The sequence below is a fragment of the Trichechus manatus genome, unplaced genomic scaffold (assembly GCF_000243295.1).
Source record: "Trichechus manatus latirostris isolate Lorelei unplaced genomic scaffold, TriManLat1.0 scaffold00005, whole genome shotgun sequence".
Taxonomy (NCBI): Eukaryota; Metazoa; Chordata; class Mammalia; order Sirenia; family Trichechidae; genus Trichechus; species Trichechus manatus.
This window is the reverse complement of record NW_004443941.1, coordinates 8201204-8224768: the sequence shown is the minus strand read 5'-3', so window position 1 is coordinate 8224768 and position 23565 is coordinate 8201204. Positions and strand designations below refer to the sequence as shown.

Sequence of the window (23565 nt, the reverse complement as noted above, 5' to 3'; positions counted from 1 at the left end):
AAGTACTGACACACGCTACAACATGGATGAACCCTGAAAACATTATGCCAGGTCAGACACAGAAAGTCACGTATTAGATGAAATGTCCAGAACAGGCAAATCCACAGAAACGGAAAGTAGACAAGTGGCTTCTAGGGGCCAGAGGTTTGGGGGGTAAGAAGTGACTGGTAATGGGTACAGGGTTTCTTTTTGGGGTGATGAAAAGGTTCTGGAATTAGATAGGGGTGATGGTTGCATAATGTCACAAATATACTACTGTGAATACAAAACTACACAATTACACATGCCAAAGAGTGAATTTTATACTGTGAATCCTATCTAAACTTTAAAAATTAAAAAATAATCTAATAATATAATGAGAGTTACAAAGAGCAAGACTGTGTTTTCCATAAAAGGAACATATTTAGAGTCCTAAACTACAACGAACTTTGAAAAAGAAGATGTGGAATAATAGTAAATGCAACCATGTAAAAACCCTGTGGCCTCTTGGTAGAAAACCACCTAACTCTCTCCTGGCCATGCTACAACTTGGTATTTCAACCTGTTATTACAGTAATCAATACTAAAAGGACAAAAGAGAAATGGAAAAATTAAATAAATAAATGCATTTTTTAAAACATTAGTTAGAATCAAATGTCAACAATAGTGTTCCTGAAAAAAGACAAATAAAAGGCATTTTAACAAGGCAGTATTTTCGCTACAATCTGAATGAAAAAATGGTTTTGCTTACTGTGAAGTCCAATCCAATCGTTTCATATTGCCTATGAATCTTTTCTGCAAGATCATCAAATAGTCTCACTATTGAGGGCTTTTCCAGGGACATTGCTTTGCTAAGCCCTGAAGACACAATCGCTGGCCATGTCTGTACAATACAGTCCCAGTCATGAAGGTTTGCCAAGCATACGCCACTGTGGTTTCCAAGGAGACAATACAAGGCGCCCTGCAGAGAAAAGATTAATACGGGAAATCAGAGGTGCTGTCTGTTGGAGCCAACTCACCTATGTAGTGTTTTTAAATTTACTAAAAATTGATTACTTAAATACTTGATATTGGTTAGTAGAAGAGGTTCACACATTTAAAGTATTACCTTTAGAAATGTGAACTTGATATTTAATTACCATTAAGTGGCATCCACTGATATTTTCTCTAAGGAAAAGTCATTTGGTATACAGTTTGCTCAAAGAACTGCAGTTAGTAAGGTAATAGAGAAAGGAGTCAAAGGATGTTGTTTCTAAGAACATAGCTTCCATTCTAATTCTCTTCTAGAATTGCTTCATAAAGTCCATGAAATGTTCTACTCTTTGTATTTTACAGCATGTTTGAAATTATTTATGAAATAGTACCTAATATTCACTTGTTGAATATTTTTTGTATTTTACAGCATGTTTGAAATTATTTATGAAATAGTACCTAATATTCACTTGTTGAGTATTTTTTAAGTATATAAAAGCTAAGTCACTTAATTCTACTGCGTACGTTAAAAATCCAATTAATCGAAATGATTCTAATGACAGCAGGTACCCCTTTTCTACGTTCATGAAAAAGAGCTATTAGAACCAAAATATTTTGCTACTTCCAGAACACTCACTCTAACTCCATTCTAACCTGGCTTCTTACGCACCCTGCACTCACCTCTCCCGTGCAAGTTCTCCATAGCTTACTGGTAACGATTTTGTTGACATTCATGAACATTTTTCAGTTTTGATCTTATTTGACTTCACTAATTTTATTCAAACCGCTCTCAACAAGGTCAATCACACACCATCTAATGAGTCAGACCTTCTACAACACTTTTGAATCATATAGTTACACATCAGGGATCAGCAAACATTTTTAGTAAAAGACCATGTAATATATAGCTGACCCACAGTCCCTGTCACACCTACTCATGTCTACCCTTATAAGCATGAAGGCAGCCACAGAAAATACATACAAAAATGGAAATGGTTGTGTTCCAATAAAACTTTATTTACAAAAGCAGACAGCAGGGTGTATACTACCGTTTGTTGACCTATGTCCTAAAAGCTAACTTCAAAGAACACATTTTAAGGTCATCTTAACTCTCTCCAAAAAGCAACTGACATGGCTGACTGAGGAGTCCTTCTGGAAAGCGCTCCCCTTGGCTTTTGTGACTCCTCATGTCTTCTTTCTTACCTTTCCAACCTCTACTGTCTCGTCAATTATCCTACTTGGATTTCTAACAGAGTTTCTCAACACTTGTCCTTTGGTCCTCTTCTCTTCTCACTCCTCACCTACACACTTAACCATGCCCAAAGATTTCAATTATCATCAACAAGCACTCAAACTTTATCTTAAGCTCCATACGCAGGTATCTAAATGCCTACCTGACATCGCCTCTTAGTTTCCGGATCGCATTTCAAATTAACGTGTCCAAACAAACATCATCCATTTCTCCCACTCTGAGATGCCCAACCACCACTTGTACAATCCAGAAACTTGGTAATTTAGATACCTCCTTTTCCAGTCCCCTTATATTTAATTACTGAGTTCTATCAATTCTTCCTCCTAAATCACTCTCCATCAATTTTTTCTATCTGACGACAGAAGCAATCATCATCTCTCACCTTTACACTATTACTTCCCTGTGGGGTGTAGTATTTACCTTATCTTGTGTTATCTCTTCCCTTTCTGCTGTAACTAGACAGGTTTTTGCTCAGTTCCTCGAACTTGCCATGTTTCTGCCTGCCTCAGGCCCTTCCTGCTGGACAATCTGCGCTGAATCTTTTGGCCTCTCCCATCCCTCTCTCCTATGCCTATCAGGCTCCTCAGCCGACGGCACTCAGCTCGACTAACTCTTCTCCTCAGAGAAGTCTGCCCAAACTCCCCAGACCAAGTGGGGCTCCTTGTTACTCTCAGAGGAGCATCCTACATTCTTCTCCATCACAACGCTGATCACAAACAGGTAGGGATGTAAGCAACGAGGGAGAAAATAAGATTATCCCTGTCTGAAGAGGAGTATACTGATGCCTTCAATTTACTTTGAAACACATTAGAAAATAAGATGCATAGACAGGTATGTGATCAAGCAAATATAGCAAAATGTTAAATGCAGAATCTCAACGGTGGATATATTGATGTTCACTGTGGAATTCCTTCAACTCTTCTGTGTGTTTGATAATTTTCACACTAAAACAAAACACCTATACCTTGAACTGCTGTTGGGTAACATCTTGTCTATCTGGCCGCAAGAACTCCAAAACCAAGGGAATGATGTCTCTGCAACAGAAGTTATATGCTCCCAGGGCAGCAAAAAATGTTTGCTGAGCCTTATTCCTGACCTGGAGAGAGCAGGATCATTAACAAAGGGCTTTATTCAACGGTAGACAAATGACAAAAGATTCACAAACAAGCTATCGAAAGCAAAGTGATAATTTTAACATTTTCCTAATGACAAAAAAAGATATCAAAGCACACATCCTAACAAAAACAAGTAAACGATTGTCTTTATGCCAAAAGGAACGCACATCACCCCAACCATATTCATGTTTAGGTTACATTAGCAAAATATTTTTGATGCAGCGAGGTTGGATGGAACTGATATGTTCTTGTTCCCAGTAACATAGCTAAAGGTAAACAGTAGATTATTAAAATGAACATTTTGATCTGAGTTACTACTTCTAATGAGAAGAGGCAGATTTTTTTCTTCTCTCCACATAAGGAAAATCAAAGACTTTCCATAAGGAACTTAACTAAGCAAAAGAAACATGGAAAACTTAACCTTTTGAATGCAAACCTTAAGTGTAGCCCCACATATTTTGTACCCACACAAAAGATTCAGGACACATTTATACCTAGTCCTCACTTATCCACTATCTAGTTATTTGACATTTTGCATTTACAATAGTAAAAAATCTACTATCCGACTGATTTGCATATTAATGAGGAAGGGGAACAGAAAGGGGGCAAGGTTTGTGACAGGGAGCAAGGCAATTCATACTACCCGAGTCTGGCACAGAGGTGGAGGAGCCAGGCAGGGGTTCGGAAGTCTCTTCTTCCAAAGAAGCCCCTCTGCAGCCTCTGCTGGGCCCAAGTGGCCAGACTTCACCTGCCTGCAGGCCCAGGAGGCACCCACCACCGAGACCCGAGCCAGCGGACTGGGAAAGCGGAGAAGCGAGTCACGGGGGTCTGCAGAGACCTAGAGTCCAGCCAGGTGATGGTGGATCCCTGCTGCTCCAGAGGTGGTGGGCAGCCCCCAACCACCGACACTACCACCTCCAACCCCCACGGGCTCTGCGTAGCAGGGAAGGCATGGTGGGGAAGAGGAGACCGCCACGCCAGGCACATCCTGAGACACGACTGGGGGGAACACGCACTGAAGACAAGGTGCAGCCCTGACTCTCACATAACGCCAATCTTCCCGTGACATGGTCTTTGGAACCCAACCATGCTGATAAGTGAGGAGCACGTATACAACCTATGAACTAGTTAAACAGCAATGGGTAATAACTGACTACAGTAAAAGCAACACACTGTACACATTTCAAACTCTTTCAAACATTACTTTTGATGGAATCTCTGGATTAGAGATTTGTTACCTAACCTACGTTATTTTATAAAAATAAAATAATTGTTTGTACGTGAATCTCTTACTTTTTCTGGCTCTCTGTCCCTGGAGATAATCTCTTAGTCCTATGCTGTGCCTTAAAGGACAAACCCCACAACTCATAGGGTAGCAGCTTCCTGAAACCCAAGCATAATGCCTGGGTGAATTTACATGTTACATGGCCTTCATAATCTGATTTCATTAAATGGCAACAACACTGCATTAGGTCAATCAATTAATTTCAAAATTAAAAAGAAAATCTTTTGCTGAGAAGCAATTACGAGCAGCAAAAATAAACATTTAAAAAGACTAACAAAATTAGCTTCCATATATTTGCAATTTGAAAGGTATTTTCTCTGCCAGTGTGAGATAAGCTTTAGTTCTGGTTTTCTTACTTCCTAGATATGTTAAAATCGTGATGTTTAGGTCACATATGATAAAACTGAGGCGGTGGGGCATATTTGGATAAGCCTTACCTGACTGTATGAGCTTGTAGATAAACGAAGAAGATCTCTGATCATATCTTGGTGAATTTTTTTGTATTCACAACCCTCAACAGTTAGTGTTCGGAGCTAACAAAACAAAACAATGCAAGTGAAATCTCAAAACGTTTAGTAAAAATTCATTTAATTATGAAATAAGAACATAAAGAATTACATAGTCATCTGGAAATTGGCATTTTGAAAAGTCATCATGACTGGAAAAGAGACTTACCTCATGCTGCAACATTACTCTGTCGATCAACAGTGCTCTGATATGTTGTTTTTTCCCATGAAGCTGGAAAACAAAGTAGTGAACACCTCAAGACAGTCCCTAAATGACCAACAATGGACTCTTCTGAATCCCTTAACAAAAAATTAGTTCCCAAAAGGCTCGTGGTGGGTGGGGGTAGGGGTGGTGATATTTCATTCATTCGCAAGCCATCCATCAGGCCTACATTAAAATACACTCCCCTTTAAATGGCTCATTCAATACACGGTTTCTCTCTGAAGTTTCTATTAATGGATCTATGCATGAGACAGCAAAAGAACTGGCTTTTTTAGGTCAAATTCTCTAAAAGTACAAAAACAGCTCACTAAGCAAGTTACAAGACTGTTAAATTTTCTGCCTGAACAGCCTTTCACAATGATTCTGCGTGTTTACTAAAGAAGGTAGTATTTTTTAAACATTATTTTAAGTCCCGCTCTTTCCCCCAGTAGTCTTCATTCAGTCACCAAAGGCCGACACCTGGGACTAGAAGATTGTTCCCTTCCACGCCTTTATCTCGTCAGTCACCAAGTCTCTCTAATTCTCCCTTTTAAAAACACCTTCCTATCTCCACCCCAACGCCCATGACAAGATTCAAGCTGTGCCTTTCCACCTGCAATAGCTTAACTATCCTCCCTGCTTCCAGTTTCAATCTCCTAGTACAGATTTTTCACAAGCGTGGCACATCTTTTCAGTAACGTCCAACTGATCTTTCCAGTACTCAAATCAGATCTAGTAAAGAATGTTTCATGGCTCCCCCACTGCTGAATATAAAACTGAAGCAATCTCCTCAGACAAACGAAACTATAAACAACCTCGTTTACACCGCCTGCCACTGTCCCTACAGCTGGAATATGGCTGCCACGGCACCTGTCTACCTACCATGGCCATGGAGAGCTGAGACTCTCGGGTAAACTGACATGAGAAGGAAAGACGGAAGCTGAAGTTTGTACAAAAGGCAAACTTTTTTCCCAGGAACCCTTTGACTGTACCACGCTTTTACTTTTAGCCTTTATATTTGAAAATCTACTATTTTTACTTATACAGAAACATTGTATGCTGAGCAATCCCCAGATCAGGTGGCTATGTAGATATTACACACATTCTTTCAAAAAATTCATTCAGAGTTTTCAGGTACAAATACTCACCCTATTTTCCATGGATTTCTTGACAAGGTTAAAGCTTTTCCACCGGGAGTCAAACTCATGCTTATGAGATCCTTGGAACTGCAAAAGGTCTCCAATAATCTGCCATTGAAGAATTTGCAAATTTTATTTACTATTCATCAAGTTAAGCCCGGTCATATTAGTAATTATGCAACTACCAAATGCTAACTGTACCTTTATGATAAGAAACAATGACTTGGTGTCATCTTCTGAATTATCAAGTATGTGGTCTATAATAAGAGAAAAGGAAGGATTTTGGTTAAAATATTTTGAATTACTGTAAGAATAGAGATTATCATTAGTTTAAAAAAAAAAAAACTGCCCAATATCCTCATCATTAGAATCTAAAGTGTTGACAAGTAAAAAGTACACAAAGTATAAAATAATTACAAAAATAAGTTAAATGCATGTATGTACTTACTGAGGAGTTTCCTTATGACCCTAGCAATTGTTTCTCGATGGTTGTCTCTGGATAGATCTTTAAAAAAAGAGAGAGAGAGAGAAGGCGTTTTAGACTCGAGATTACTGACGTGTATGTTAAGAAGGAGTAAAGTATCGGGGGGTGTGGATCTGCTTTTGTCATAGTTGGATTAGTGGCTAGGCATGATAAAGAATAACTTCTAAAACTGTCATATTTACAACAACCTGCTTATAAAACTCTGCTGGACAGGAAGATGGGGGACACAAGAAGTGGGGGAAGAAATAAAACATTTGCAAATACAGGTAGTCCCCAACTTACGACGTATTCAACTTACGATGAACTGCACTTAAGTCACTCTGGTTTTTTTACATCTTATCACTAATATGTACTACATACAGTGTTGCAGCGTGTAATCTGCTGATGTTATCCTCCTCAGATGTTTACTCACAGATGTGCAAAGACAAAGATCGGATTTATAAAGATAATGATAATAAAAGGCAATAATAATGAAAACTTAAAAAAAGAGGTATTCAACTTACAACAGGACTGACGACAGTCATTGGAATGGAATCCCGTCGTAAGTCGGGGACTACCTGTACTTCAGAGTCTCTAATCAGTAGTTAAGGGTCCCCAGGTAGCACAGTTAACCAGCTCAACTGTTAGCACAAAGGCTGGAAGTTTGAGTCCACCCAGAGGTGCCTCAGAAGAATGGTCTGGCAATCCACTTCCAAAAAATCAAGTCACTGAAAATCTTACGGAGCTCAGTTCTACTCTGACACACATGGGGTCGCCACGAGTTGGAACTGACTCAGTAGGAAAGAGGGGAGGAAAAAAACCACTAGATAGAAATCATAAATGCACAAGATTCCCTAAATAGTTATGGGTGACCCAAATCAAGGAAACAAAAATCACACCCTATCAGTTTACGTGTGGAACTAACTCCAGTGTTAATCTACCAGTGAAGACATGTGCTAAATGTCTATTAATGTTAGATTCAGAACACTACATTCTCACAAAATGTTTTACATAAATATTAATACAAAATATAACTCAATATAATAGTTCGATACAAAGACAGATAGAACGTAGAATGGTTGTAACAGTGACATTCACATCAACTATAACGCATCAGTCCTAAAGGAATTCTAAACATTAATGGACACTGCGATATATGAAAGACTGCCTCTACAGGTAGAAAGCATTCAAATATTTATTTTCTGACCCAACTCCTATCTTTCACTGGCTATACTTTATATAATAATTTCCTGGCTTCTTCAGAAAAAGCATGATTGTTGTGTTAATATTCATTTTATCCATGAACAACTGCCTCCTTTACCATGAGACCAGAAGAACTAGATAGTGCCTGGCTACCATTACCGAACATTTTGATCAAAGATTCCACAGACGAATCCTGATCAAAAAGGGGAAAACGCAGAACAGAATTTCAAATTCTCATGGACGCTAAACTTTCTGGAGCCATGGAAGGTGGGTGAACCCCTGAAACTACTGCCCTGAGATAAACTTTAAACCTTAAACCAGAAATAAACACCTGAAGTCATCTTAAAACCAAGCAATAGTTTAACTACTAATAAAGATCTGCCTTAGCATTATGTTCTTTTAAGAACTATCTATATGGGATCAAAGTGACAACAGCAATTTGAAAGATTAGACAGGAGAACCTTAGGCGGCAGTGAGTTTATGTTAATGGAGGAGGAACAACTCAGAAAAGGAGGGTGAGAATGGTTGCACAACTCGAAGAATATAATCAAAGTCACTGAATTCTACATGTAGCAATGGTTGACCTGGTGTGTGTTTTGCTTTGTACATTTTCAACAACAACAAAATCAATAAAATTTAGAGGAAAAAAGTATTCATTTTATATATCAAAAAGAGACTAGGGAAACAGTAAAGATAAAACTCCTATTTTAACAGTTGTAGAGTAACTGACAAAAATTTCTCCACGCAGGCTTATTCAGGTTAGGATTCACATACCATATTCAAGTCCAGTATACAGCTTTGTCTCTTCCAAGGACACCAGAGTTGGGACCCTGTATAAAAACAAAAGTGCTTGCATTTATTGATAATACTAATAAAAAGGATTAAGGGGGAAAGTCTCATTGTTGAAACATTTAAATTAAAACAAAGATGATGTTCTTTAACAAACACAGAGTTCCCATCTTCAATACGTCAATTCTTTACTCTATCCTTCTGGAGATTAATGCTATCTGTTTCAATAAAAACAGTATTATTCATCATAAATAAAGAAAATGTTAATTTAATTTTAATGACTTTAGGGAAAAAATTCACCTCTCAAAGGAACATAATATTGATATTTAACATTCAGATGTGAAAGCTTCAATTTGATGACAAACATACATTTCTACAAAGAAAAGCTGGCTTTATAATGGCATCGTAATTGTAGCTAAAACTAGACATTGAAACTTCAGTCATGTTTTACTGAAGCGTATAAAGCAGACAGGCTTCTTTAGGTAATTGTGACCCTTCCTCTTTAAACAGCCATAATCTCTCTCCTAACACCTGCAGTGGAATACCACTCCTTTTGAACATATGCAGACACAAAAACATTACATTTCTTAATTAAAGATCCCCCACGAAGAATTATGTTACCAGACCTGACCCAGCTAGCTAAGCTCATTAAAGAGTTAGTCATTTTTCGGTAAGGACAGATTTTATAGGAGAATAAAAACCTATATACCTGAGATCTAAAAAGTACTTCAATTTTCAACATTCTATTTCAAAATATGGGATTCAATTCAATAATTTTTTAAAAACCAAGTGATGATACTTTCAAGGAGGGGGAACATAGGCACAAATGCCAAGGAAACATGAGGTAAGCACAGCAAATACAGGGCTAATTAATAATAAACGGAAAGTCTGTTATTACTACTCATCATGCATGAACTCACGGTGCTTGTAATGAAGAGAACATAATTTCAAACTAATATACTCCCCCATCTATACTGTATATTAAAAAAAATAGTTGAATTAAATGGGTCATCTCTGCCTTAATATTTCAGTTATGGATTCTGGGATTTATCTAAATAATAAGTAATAACATTATGATTACTAAAATGCCAATGATTCAACTATGTTCCATGCTATACTACGATGCTTATGACAGCAACAGTACTTTCTCAAGTTCCAAAACTAAGCTTATTGAGTATAAACACTAATTTACCTCAAAGCTCTTTTTAAGATTTCACAGGACAGTGAATCCTGTGAGAGCCAGAACTCGACAGGACTGCCTTGTTTTTCCAGGTCTCCCAAGTTTTGCGCCTTTGACAGGGTGCAGTCACCACTTTTCTCTCGCTCTCTATTAGTGGGAAATATTGGAGTCTTCCTTCTCTGACAGGTTTCCACCTACACGGGTTCTAGCTTTCACAGGTTTTACTGTATATAATGCTTTTTCAGAGACTTTCAAGTTCAACTTTGAATGCCTCTTAAAATTTAGCTGTCATTACATCAAGCTTCAACCAAACTTGTGCATCCTGTAAAACTGTGCATGATTGAAACGTACATATTTATCCAGAATCCAGTTAGTAAAAAAAAGATCAGATTCCTTTGTAATAAACCTCAAGGGGAGTAATACACCTCTACTGAGATTAGATTTCGCTACTAAAGAGAAAAAGCCCATGCTCAAACACTAACAAGCATAAGTCTGTCACTCCTTTCCCCGGGAGAGCAGGGGCAGGTACTCGCCACAAGCTGTCATGTGACAATGTCACGTGACAGCGTGTCTCCAGCCTGCTCCTGTAACATGGGTAGTTTGCTAAAGCAGGAATACAACTGTACCTTACAGTGTCCACACCTAGTTCCATATGATGTTAAATCACGAATGACTTCTAATTATTGTCACATTACTCTTACAAAGAACAGAAAAAACAGCAATCCCTGTAGTAAATTATTCTCTACAACAAAAACATAAAAACTACCATACAAAAAAGACTCTAAGTTGGGGATTTGAAATGTTTTTGTTGTGTGCACTTCCGGCTCTAGTTACCCTCAAATCTCACAGTGATCATGTTTGAAAACAATCTCACCTAAGAGCCCTGAAGCTAATTTTTTTAAAATTCATGTGTCACTCTGAATTGTTTTTCTATCAGAAAATTTAAGAAATATTAGCACTTATTATAACTATTTTTTTAAAAAAATACTAACCAGTATAAGATTTGTAAATGTTCAGCAATGTATTTAAATAAAGGTGGCTTAATTTTCACTCTCTTTTAAAAATACATCTTCTTCCATATCTCTAAAGTATACAGAAGGTATCTGGTTAGATGTATTTCAGCTTTATTTCTTTGCATCCATAACAAGTTCTTTTTATGTTTATTTACCTAAGATTCAGCTTTAATTTGATCTCTTCTTATTTACTACAAATTAATTAAACTACCGAATTAACATGTTTTACACTAAATCTTTCTCGGCAAGTGTAAATAAATACTTACAGCAAATATTTTCCAAAAGAATTCTCTGTTACCCAAGTGAGACTTTATTATCTCTTTGACTACAAGCACTAGAGGTCTACGGGTGCCTGGGCTGCACCTTATAATTACTAGTTACGTACACAGTCTTAGCTGAACAGACTTGAGGTGCTAGCAAACATTTATATATAGATCTGTACTCGTGTTAAAAGCTATTGTAGCCATTATCTATAATGTAAATCAAATACCACCCCCACCCCTTGAAAGTCACTCCACTCAATCACTAGTCCATTCTAAAAATAGTATCATCTGTCCTCAGGAACTAAATAAAATTCTGAAAAATAATCCCAACACAACATATTGTAAGTAATACCTATACTCTAATGTAATCAGCTTCGTAGCTCCTAGACAGTACTAGGCCAACCTAATGAATAATGTTGTTAGCTGTTGTCAAGTAGACTCCGACTCATGGTGACCCCGTGTGTGCACGGCGACCCCGTGTGTACACGGCAGCCCAGTGTGTGCACAGCAGAGCTGCTCCACAGCGCTCTCAAGGCTGTGACCTTCTGGAAGCAGACTGCCAGGCCTGTCCTCCGAAGTGCCTCCAGGTGTGTTCAAACCACCAACCTCTCAGCTAGGAGTGGAGCGCCTAAGCTTTGCACCACCCACGGACTCCATTCGTGCTATTAAAAGAAAACCTGAGTTTTTCACGACTCTGTTCCTTGTACCACTAGATGGCAATCTTCTTCAGATCTGATGCGATCAGAAGTATGAGGATAATCACTGGTGGGAAAGGATGGTGGAAAAGAGGAAAATGACAAACACAAAAAACAAAATACTTAATACAAATTAAATATGCAAATGAGGGTGGGGTGACTTGTCGTGAGACAGCTACAAACAATAAATAGAAAATTCTTTCCATGTGTAGTGAAAGAACATTCTACTCTTCCCGATGACCTCTCCCCTTCCAAGTAAAAAAAAAACGCATACAAGTCATAAATCCAAGCCACCAATGAATGGGTGGTTTGTGTTTTATTTTCCATCTTCAGGGTTATAAGCCTCTGACAAGGGACAACTGGTCTATTTCTGTGTTCTATTATCCAATTCATCCTAAGCATCAGTAATAGCTGTGAACACAAATGAAAAGCTGGCTCTTATGCTACCACATGAACAAAAGAGTTGCTAAGTAAAGAGAAATCTTACATACGGCTAGATTTAAAAATAACCCTGAGCACAGGGACTCTTTCTATGTCTGACACACAAGCTGTTAAATATCATCGAAAACAGTCGAAGGTGAAAGAAGGAGAAAGCAGGGTTACTCACCGTGGAGGGCTAACGGAGGCCTGTCCTGTGTGCAGCGCCCCCAGCGGAGCTGGGAAGTTCCCTGGAGGTGCCAAGAGAGGTTAGCTAGCCCCGCCCCTCATCACATAGCCACACATCCTTTCACACATCAATGAAACCGTCTCTCTTACACCTTAAGTACGAATTTTTTTGAGTGGAAAGTTAATAAAAGCTGAGGTCCTAAAAATGATTTAACTGAGTTCATAGATCCAGCAGAGGAAAGGGGGCACAAAGAAGAAATATTTGAGATGAAAGATGATGATTCCTCTAGCTTGAGCAGTCCTGTTTTTTTTTAGATGTTAAGTTTTTTGTGTCCTGTAATAGCTGGTTAGTTTAAAGACTATATTAAGTGGACTGCAAAAGGTGAACTTAATCTCAATTTCAGGATTAAAGGCAAGTGTCCAAAATTCCTGTGTGACCCTAGAGAGACATAATCCAACTTCCACATCTATAAAGGCAGAACTGAGAATAAACGATGCCACCAATATTTCTCTTACACCATTTACAAGAGGTTCATAGAGCAAAACAGCGACGCTCCTTTTTAACTTGTTCTAAGATTAACTCAGCAACCTACGGCACCTGCCAAAATGGTTAAAATGTGAATTGCTTTAATTTTCACTAAACTAACAAATACTTATTCTTAATTACCCTCAGGCCCTTATTTTACATATTCTTTGAAACAAAGTTTACAGGACGTATAAGCTATCTACCTTAGTAATGCTACAATGTGGATACCATTCTGCATATGATTTACTTTTATATTTAGGACAAACAACTCATCTGAGCTTTCTACTTTTTGACAGTCTCTTAATTACATAACACAGAAAATTGGTTTTCACATTTAGTAACTATTTCTCTGAACAATGAAATTTTAAGAACTAATACACAATATTAGAAATTAAGTTAGATTTCCTTACAGGAAAACTCAGAAGTAAACTAGTAAGCTTCTAATTTCTCATCACATCACAGAAATTTTCCAGGGGATAAATACTAATACAAGCATAAGGCAAACTTAAGGCTGAGTGATCTAACAAAAAAATTATAGCAGCTAAAATATTTTACCTAATTAGAATTTACATCATAGAAATTTAAATTTTAAAAAGATTAGCTTAAATCACTATGTGCTTCCAAAAACTGGTCTGGGTATCTCAGAAAATGCACGATGTCCCATAATATCACCGCTGAACTGTTATCAACAGGAGAGACTTCCTCCGGCACCTCCAGCACCACCTTAAAGCACTCTTCACAACGATTGTCTCCTCTGCTCTCTCACCAAGTACCAAAAAAGCCCAACCAGTTCCCACTCACAGTGGGTTTCCAATCACTGTGATTTTTCAGAAGTAATCTCCAGGCCTTTGTACCTAGAACACTTTACTCTACTTCCTACAGAGTAAACTAACATCCTAAGAGTTTTCTTTTCCTGTACTAGTTTCAAACTGACCTGATGATAATCTCTGTGAACCAAGCTACAGATACTCTTTTCATGCCAGGAGGCAGTGTAAAAAGTACCTACAAAAATATCACACATACTTTTCTGGATCACCCTAAAAATAAGCGGGTAAGTTCACATCTTTAATATCATATAACAATGGAACCATCATTTGAAATTATTTTATTAGTTTCTTCAAATCAATTTAGATTTAGAAGATTTTAACAATTACTGACTTACATTAGAATAAGCATTTTAGAAATGTAAAAGGCTAACTTTTATTTTGATACTTTTGTAAAAACTAAATTTATTATCTGCCAAAAAAGTGAAAATGTTATACATAAAAAAAGTGGTAAAAGTCACACTATTCAGATGAAGGTGACACCACACAGAAATTGGTCTTCAAGGGAAGGATTCTGTTAAATATTTAAAAGCCACAGAGAGACTACATAAACTCCTGCTTTTGACAATTCAAAGGCTAAGAGCTGCTTGTTCATCCTTTACTTTATATAACTGTTATCCTGCATATGTACAAGTTAGTATACAAACTCCAAAAATGCCTACGCGCAGTGATTAAAATAATTTGTTTTCATCATGTTTTACTGCATTTTAATAATTATAAAATATCTTATCAAATATTTGTATTTAAAAATATATTAAAATACATAATATCTATGTATTAAATTATATATTATTATATATTATTTCATTGTTTTATTATGTAAAATTTTCACTCTGAAAGTGAAAATTCTATCTAAAGCACAAAACTTTTCAGTCTAAACTTATCTTCCTTTTTCAACTTTTCTAGTAACAGCGTACAAACAATCCTCAGGATAATTTTACAGCCTATAATGAATAGTAATGTAGGCTAACAATCTACCTATTTATATTCTACAGTATTAATAAAATTCTCATAATATGCTGTTTTCTTTATTGAAAATGCACCCTATTATATAAAAATCTAATGAATTGATCTCATCAAATACTTGGAACTTTTTGCCCTGGTGCACAAGGTGACTTTGCTTCAATTCATTATTGTAGGACACGTGGCATCACTGTGGCTGCATGCTAATAAAAACTGCCAGGGACACAGTTACGCCTTGTCCGCTGACTCTTCAGCAGTAGATTGTAATGATCATTCGATACTTAAAAAGATTCTAATTCACATGCATGGAAGATACATCCTTTTGCTCTTAAATTCTTGGATTAAATGACCACAATTCTCAGTGTCAACACCTCCAAGCAGAACTCAATTTACTGACGTACTAAATCTACTGTGTAGGAAACAGGTTTTAAGCATCTAATGAAAGGGTCAAGCTCTTACCCTGTTACACACTGCTAAGATCATCAGGAAACGCAAACAATTTCTGTAGGTCTCTCGTTTTTAAATATTAACCAATCTCTCTTAACACCAATGGACTTTGGCTAAATTGCTCTTACATCAAACTATAAACTGATGAAAAACAAAATTTCTTTAAAAAGAACTTAGGAAATAGCTAGGTAAGCTTCAAACAGATTTCCTTATCTGAAATGATCCTACTTTCCCCCTCTTAAGCCTAATAAATAATCACTGCCTATAAACAGTTTTTACAATGAACTAAGAATTCCAGAAAAGTACAACTCAAACAAAGATGGAAAAAATGTGAAAGACAAGCAAGCTTTATTTTTAAACCACTCCTTGAAGCTTTTTAAGACTTTTGTTGCAAAATCGGCAAATAATTACCCCTTTGTATTTTTTGAGGGGCCCAGGAGGGGGGATACTTACACATTTTTGTCATGACTTTCATTAACTTACTCAGCAATGAGATGCCGATGAAGAGTGAAAATGATCTAAGATAGTATACGGAAACTAGCATCTTTCCATACTTACTAAATGAACTACTAAAGTTGTTACATACTGCTGATTTCATTTAAACTCGACTCTTCAGCATAAATGGTAGCACTAAAAATGGATTAAATCAAGATATTCATAGAAAGTAATACTCTGAAAAGATTTAAAATCCTAGCAACTCCGCAAACCTAGAGTTCAAAATCATAATGAATAACACTGAACAAACTTCTATTTAAAAAAAAAAACCCAGTTTTCTTTTTATTATAAAATCCTAAATCTACACTGATTGCAGACAAAAGTAGTATTTTTACTTCTTTAAAAAGAATATTTATGTTAATTAACTCAGTTTCTAAGCTGACATTTTTAAATTGATTAATGTCTAAGCTATTCGATCCCGGTTCCACATGAAAATCTGAATAAAGCCTTTAAGAAGTTACAGACCTAAACTGTGCCTCAGATATTTTTGGCCTAATAATGACACATGAAAAGGTTAAAATGATAAAAAAGAAAACAAAACCCAAACAGCAACAAAACCAGTGACTTATTAAGTGACTAAGACTTAAAATATACGCCAAATGGCCAAACAGCGAAACGCGTAAAGCAGTCATTTCTACTTACAGGTGGGTGACGGGCTCTCCCTTCAGTGGAGGCAGGAGGTTTCCGGAGCCAATTAAACAGTTGTGCACTATAGTCAGACTCTGCAGAACATCATCTCTGGAAACGATAAAACGTAGTTTCCTAGTTTAGAAGACTCCTAATCGTTATTTAACAAGCCTCCTAGACTCTCGGGTGAAAGACAAAAACTTCTATTAAGTGAGGATATACAAAGTAAGGCAAAGAAATGGCAAATGTCTTCAGCTTATCTACTTAAAAAAAAAAAACCGAAAAACCGAACTCGTGGCTGTCCAGTTGATCCCGACTCACATCGACCCTAAAGGACAGAGTAGAACTGCTCCATAGGGTTTCCAAGGAGACGCTGGAGAATTTTTACTGCCGACCTTTCGGTTAGCAGCTGACCGTTTAACCACTGAGCCGCCAGGGCCCCTTTATTGGTAATACTAGCCCTGCTCAAATTGAAACAGGCTCTGAATAATTAATCATAATTAAGAACAATTCATCGCCCTTTATGAGGCAACTATGAACGTAACACTCTACCAGAGATCCCACTGCTAACAAAGCGGGCAAGGAGTACTGAAGACAGTCTCCCAGCTTACTCCATCTTCTGAAAAAGACCTAGGGAAAACTTACTACGCAAACAGCAGTTCCAAGTACTACACACTCAACACTGGCCAATCAGCTGCCTCCTTCAAGCCCATTCCTATGAATCCACTTACTGAAATTACTACATACTAATTTTCTTACTATTATTTCAGGAACTCTCAAAGATTCAAACTAGTAAAGTCTAATAGTCTCAAGTAACTTTCTTGTTGAATCCCCATAAGATAGTGAAAAAAATCTCATAGGGGTATTTTCCCTAAGTAACATTAATGCCCATATTATGAATTACTAAAAAGAAATTGCCAAGGTGGGTCTAGAAACACAGGCAGTTTTCTTTCCAAGGGCACCTACCAGCGCCCTGACGCAGTTCCCAAAGGACGCACATCTGAAACGGCTAAGCAGAAGGCACTAAAAACAAACTCAGGTTTCCTGTTTTAGATGTTTAAATCCTACAACAAATTCCCTGTTACAGATTATTCACTAGTTTTCTAAGCACATTGATGGCAGACATTTGAAACATAGTCAAAATCAATACATCAGTTATGCCATAAATTTAGGGAAAAGGTACAAAGCATCACTTTAGACTGCAAGTGAATGACATGGATCGATTACAAAAGAGCACCAACCTAGACATCTCGTGTCCTCCATCCCCACAATGCTCAAGTCTGACGAGCTCAGGCTGAAGGAAGGAGTCCAACAGACAGAAGGCAAAAGCCACTTCTTCCGACGAAGGAACATGCCACTGGATCCCCAGGTTCCACAGGTCCCCTGGTTTACCCCAGTCCTAGAGCGGAAAGGCAACTGTTCAGTAAGCTGGGAAATCCGAAAATCATATATACACACAACTTAAAGGGAACAGATAAATAATGCAAACCTAAGCCAACAAATAAGTAATAAATACCCCTTCACTATTACTCTTGAAAAGTCTCCCTCAAGAGTCACTCAAATGTGAGTTCACCAAAACAGCGACAATAAACTTACATGAGGCTATTTAGTTTAACAGTAACATGAGTTGATTCTCTTTATTTCTGGTAGTCATGTTCTTTAAAGTCACCCCATACACTGAATTAGGGAATAATGAGCCACTGGCCCTGGGGAGACGCAGGGCTAGGTTCCTGGGAGGGAACATTTTTATTAACTGATCAATATGTAAGCTTGTTTTAAGTGTGTTTCTTTTAAAAGACACTTTACTTAATACATACATTTCTAACAAAGAATTCATCACATGCAGTTTTTCTTTACAGTAAGACACTAGCCAAGAAGAGCTGAACATTTTCCTGACCCCTTGTAACATGACTGTACGTTTCTTTGGCTTTCGGCCTCACGACAATGCTGTTGTCTACTGCACGTTGTTTAACTGGTCATCATCTCACGAATCCACAGATTTAGCTGTTTTTCCATCTTTTCCACAGCTTCATCACACACTACAGATGTTACCTCAGGATTTTCAGCAGCAGCCTCACATACATTCCTTTCTGGATGTACCATACAGATGATTCTTTAACACTGAACTCACAGCCAACAGCACTGTAACTCCTGCCTGAACAAAGCTTATCTAATACTCGTATTTTCTCTGCAAGGCACGTCACAGCCTTCTTGTGCTTAGGAACACTAGACGGCGCTTCAAAACTATACTTGGAGGCCCTTTTAAACTGCAAAATAGCAAACAAAAAGCACAAAAATGCCAAAGTGTCACTACACAGACCGTGAAGAAAAGGACACTTGTTTACAGTCTGAGACCTAAAACAAGAAGGCAGAGCACGGCCTTGCTCGACCTCAGCCAGGCGCCTCAAATTATTCACTGCTCTGTGTGTGTCCAAGAATGACTGTGGAAGCACCACGAGTATGGATTTTGGGCCTACAAATAAATTTTAGCGAGTAGGTAACTTCACATATACAGAATCTGCAAATACTGAGGACTAACGATATACTAAGTAAGGAGGTTGGCATGGCATACCATGTCATTTCACATGCAAACAGAAAACCAGGGTTTTAGCTTCATGCAAAGTACAATAGCACTATGGTGCACATTTCCAAGTTTAATACAATTAAAGAACAGTTTTAATAAGCGGTTTTAAAAATGAAGAACTGACATGTTTATACACAAGATGGAGGGAAACACACACACACACACACACACACACACGCACACACACTTTAAATCCCTTAGAAAAAGAACCCAACATATCCTTGAATCTTAAATGATTGAAAATACTTGCCTTGATAGGAAAATATTCAGAAAGAGGCTTGTCAAAGCCACCTGGCACACTGCAGTATTCCGTAGGGTAGATAAGGGTAGTAGAACGAAGAAGATGATGCAGGAGGTTACAAGACAGAGTGTAACCCTGCTTACAGGTTAAATGTAGGGTTCTCTGGAGAATCTTCACAAGCTGCTCCCTATAAGGAAGCAACTTCTTCCCATCCACTCGAGTAATCTAAAAAAAGAGGAGGAAAACAATTGAAATATTTTGGTTAAAAGATCAAAGATCATTAAATCACATTAAAAAGTTCCGAGTTCTGCCACTAAAGTAGGCTAAAATGGTTAAGTATTTCTTAAAATGACTTTAATTCATTTTAGAATTGTCATTTTAATTATGTTCTAAGAATTTCTTCTTTTTTAAAATCAAAACACATTTTCTGAATTTAGGCTCTCATGTGCCACAATCACTGATCCCTTTCAAAAGAGCCTATACCTCGGTAATGAGGCGTAAATGAATTTTTCTGTTGTCTGGTTCCTGAACTGTCATAAAGGAAACTGAAGTTAGATGACCAAACCCAGAATGGAGACAACAAAAATGAATTCCCAAGTCTCATAAACTTTTAAATTGAGTTCTCCATATTAAAATTAATCAGTAAAAATTTAGTCAAGTAAATTGTTCAACATGAAGTAACCATGCAATTACAGCGCTCCTTTGATAACAAGAGAAAAAGATACTCTGAGTTTCTGCAGACACATTAAGAAATCTTCAAAACTTTTTATGGCTTTTCATTCATTTTAAAGTCAGTTTGGGAGGCGGGGGCAAGATGGCAGAGCAGTCAGACGCTTCCGGTGGACCCTCTTACAACAAAGACCCGAAAAAACAAGTGATTCGATTATATATGGCAATCTGGGAGCCCTGAACATCAAAGGCAAAGTTGAAGAACTGGACTGAGTGACAGGGGAAGGGAGAGATGGTTCGGATGCAACGAGGAGTTGCCAGACCTGACCCAGCGAGAGCCTGAGCCCTTCAGGCCTAACCAGCTCGGGGGTGAGCTGTGAGGCAGGCAAGCAGCTGCACTCAGGAGGCGCGTTTCCCACACTGAGAGAGACTCAGCGCCAGAGAGTCTGCTCGGCCACCCAGAACCAGTGAGAAGCAGCCCTCATCGGTGAAAGACACGTACTTGCGTATGGCTTACCACGCGATCAAAAACACCCCCCTTAGGGAAAAACCACTCTCCCATTTACCTCCCCACTCCCTGCTCTGCACCAGATCCCAGATCAGCTTCAGCAATTGCCAAGTCCCCTGGGCCAGAAGTAGGATCTGTCAAACGCCCGGAGCCATTCTCCCTCCCTTGGACAGTGAAGAAATTAACAAACGGGAAAAAATAAACTGCCGGCTCCCCTAAGCCAGGAACCCAGGATAGGCACAGCTCCTTTGCCTAGGCACAGGCATAAGGGATCAACGGACTTTGAGCGCCTTTCCCCCTGCACAGACTTGTGTGGGCCCATCTCAACAGCGTAGGCCCTCATTACCGCAGTACAACAGGGTATATACTGGAACTCTTAACATCAACTGTTTCAGCTGTGAAGTGGCAGGTTCTTGACATTTGACGCTGCTCTGCCCATTAAGCAGGGTCTTCACCAACCCACATCAGAGGCCTGAGGACTGGTGGCTCCACCCATGCCACCTAGCAACCTGCAATAGGGGCCCATGAATACGAGATGCCTCCCAGTCCTTACACCCAACAACATCAGGTGCTCATAGTCTGGCTACAAAACACGCCCACCTAGGCGCTCTAGGGAACAGGGACATGCCTCCCTCCTGGACACTCGGGGGCAGCCGTCAGCCCCCTGCCTTGCTCAGAGTATATACCCCTGCTGCAGCTAGATGCCTGTGCCTACAACAATCATCCATGACTGTCTAGGACTGTAAGTGAAAGCCTACACCACACACATGGTGGCTATCTACCTGGGCACCTGCGCTGAATCCATATAGGAGGAGTGGGCGGACTCCGGAGCTCACATACCTAGTAACAGATCTAATCACCTGATGAAAGGACCTCAGAGCTTCAAAGCTGCCAATAATAAAGCTAGCTCATACGAGCAGCCTATTTGGGCATATCAAAACAAAACAAGAAGCTAGGACACACTAAGCAAACATAAAATAAATAAATATAATAACTTATTGATGGCTCAGAGACAACAGTCAATATCAAATCACATAAAGAGGCAATCCATGACGGTTTCAGCAAGCTCCCAAAATAAAGAATATAGAAATTTTCCAGAGGAGGAAAATTTGTTGGAATTACCAGAGGCAGAATACAAAAGATTAATATACAGAACTCTTCAAGAAATTAGGAAGGAAATTAAGCAAAACGCAGACAACGCAATACAGGAAATTAAAATGATTAGAGAAGAGCATAATGTCAAATTTAACAGGCTGCAAGAATCCAGAGAGAGACAGCAATCAGAAATCCAGAAGATTAATAATAAAATTTCAGAATGAGACAACTCAACAGAAAGTCTTAGGAGAAGAATTGAGGCAATGGAAGTCAGAATTAGTGAGACTGAAGATAAAGCACTTGACACAAATTTATTTGAAGAAAAAGCAGATAAAAGGATTAAAAAAAATGAAGAAACCCTAAGAATTATGTGGGACTCTATCAAGAGGAATAACCTACGAGTTTGACTGGAGTACCAGAAAGGGGGGGGACAACAGAAAATACAGAGAGAATTGTTGAAGATTTGTTGGCAGAAAACTTCCCTGATACCGTGAAAGATGACAAGATATCTATCCAAGACGCTCATCGAACCCCACATAAGGCAGATCCCCCCAAAAAGTCACTAAGACATATTATAATCAAACTTTCCAAAACCAGAGAAAAGGAGAATTTTAAGAGCGACTAGGGATAAACAAAAAGTCATCTACAAAGGAGGGTCAATAAGAATAAGCTCAGACCACTCAGCAGAAACCATGCAAGCAAGAAGGCAACAGGATGACATACATAAAGCCTTAAAAGAAAAAAATTGCCAGCCAAGAATTACATATTCAGCAAAACTGTCTCTCAAATACGATGGTGAAATTAGGGAATCTTCAGGTAAACAGAAGTTTAGGGAATTTGCAAAAACCAAACCAAAATTACAAGAAATACTACAGGGAGTCTGCCAGTTAGAAAATCAGTAACATGAGATAATAACCCAAGACAAGAACACAGAACAGAGCAACCAGATATCAACCCAGATAGGGAAGTCACAAAAGTAAACCAAAGCTAAAACGCTGAAAATAGGGAAACAGATGTCAATATGCAAAAGATGACAACATTAAAACAAAAAAGAGGACTTAAAAATTGTAGAGAGATTTTTCATATGGAGAGGAAGTCAACGCAATATAAAGAAATAAAACACTGGTATAAACTTAGAAAAACAGGAGTTAATATTAAGGTAACCACAAAGAAAACTAACAATCCTACAAGTCAAAATAAAAAACTAGAAAAATATAGACTCAGTAAACACAAAATCAACAACGAGAAAGAGGAAAATATCTAAAGAAAAACAACTCAGCACAGAAGATTAAGTGGAACAAAGAAACTGTGAACAAGAGACAAAAAAAGACATCAAAATGACAGCAGTAAACTCACACCTATCAATAATAATGCTGAATGTAAATGGACTAAATGCACCAATAGACAGAGAGTGGCAGACTGGAAAAAACAACACAATCCGTCTAGATGCTGCCTACAAGAGACACACCTTAGACTTAAAGACACAAACTAAAAAAAAAAAAAAAAAAAAATCAAGCAAACAACACGCAAAAAAGAGCAAGAGTGGCAATATTAATCTCTGACAAAATAGACTTTTAAGTGAAATCCACCACAAAGGATAAGGAAGGATACTATATAATGATTAAAGGGTCAATACACCAGGAGGACAGAACTATAATAAAAATTTACGCACCCAATGACAGGGCTCCAAAATACATAAAACAAACTCCAGCAGCATTGAAAAGAGAGACAGATAGCTCCACAACAGTAGTAGCAGACTTCAACACACTACTTTCGGTGAAGGACAGAACATCCAGAAAGAAGCTCAACAAAGACATGAAAAGCTAAATGCCACAATCAACCAACTTGATCTCATAGACATATACCGAACACTCCACCCAACAGCAGCCAAGTATACTTTCTTTTCCAACGCACATGGTACATT

At 38.1% G+C, this 23565-nt stretch overlaps 1 protein-coding gene across 3 annotated transcripts in view; it reads right to left on the bottom strand.

Annotated features, from left to right (window-relative positions):
* PSME4 (proteasome activator subunit 4) overlaps positions 1–23565 on the bottom strand; it is a 101872-nt gene that overhangs the window by 33041 nt on the left and 45266 nt on the right. For all 3 annotated transcript variants that reach the window (XR_002824749.1, XM_023735134.1, XM_004369463.2), the window contains 11 exons: positions 19379–19594; positions 17786–17943; positions 16560–16655; positions 8891–8946; positions 6899–6955; positions 6652–6707; positions 6460–6558; positions 5279–5341; positions 5041–5136; positions 3168–3299; positions 731–940 (listed from right to left, as the gene is read on the bottom strand). Coding sequence is in view for 2 of the 3 variants with exons in the window: in XM_023735134.1 (XP_023590902.1) it covers positions 731–940; positions 3168–3299; positions 5041–5136; positions 5279–5341; positions 6460–6558; positions 6652–6707; positions 6899–6955; positions 8891–8946; positions 16560–16655; positions 17786–17943; positions 19379–19594 (1239 nt within the window). In the remaining variant the exon portion in view is untranslated. The remainder of the gene's footprint in view (positions 1–730; positions 941–3167; positions 3300–5040; positions 5137–5278; positions 5342–6459; positions 6559–6651; positions 6708–6898; positions 6956–8890; positions 8947–16559; positions 16656–17785; positions 17944–19378; positions 19595–23565) is intronic.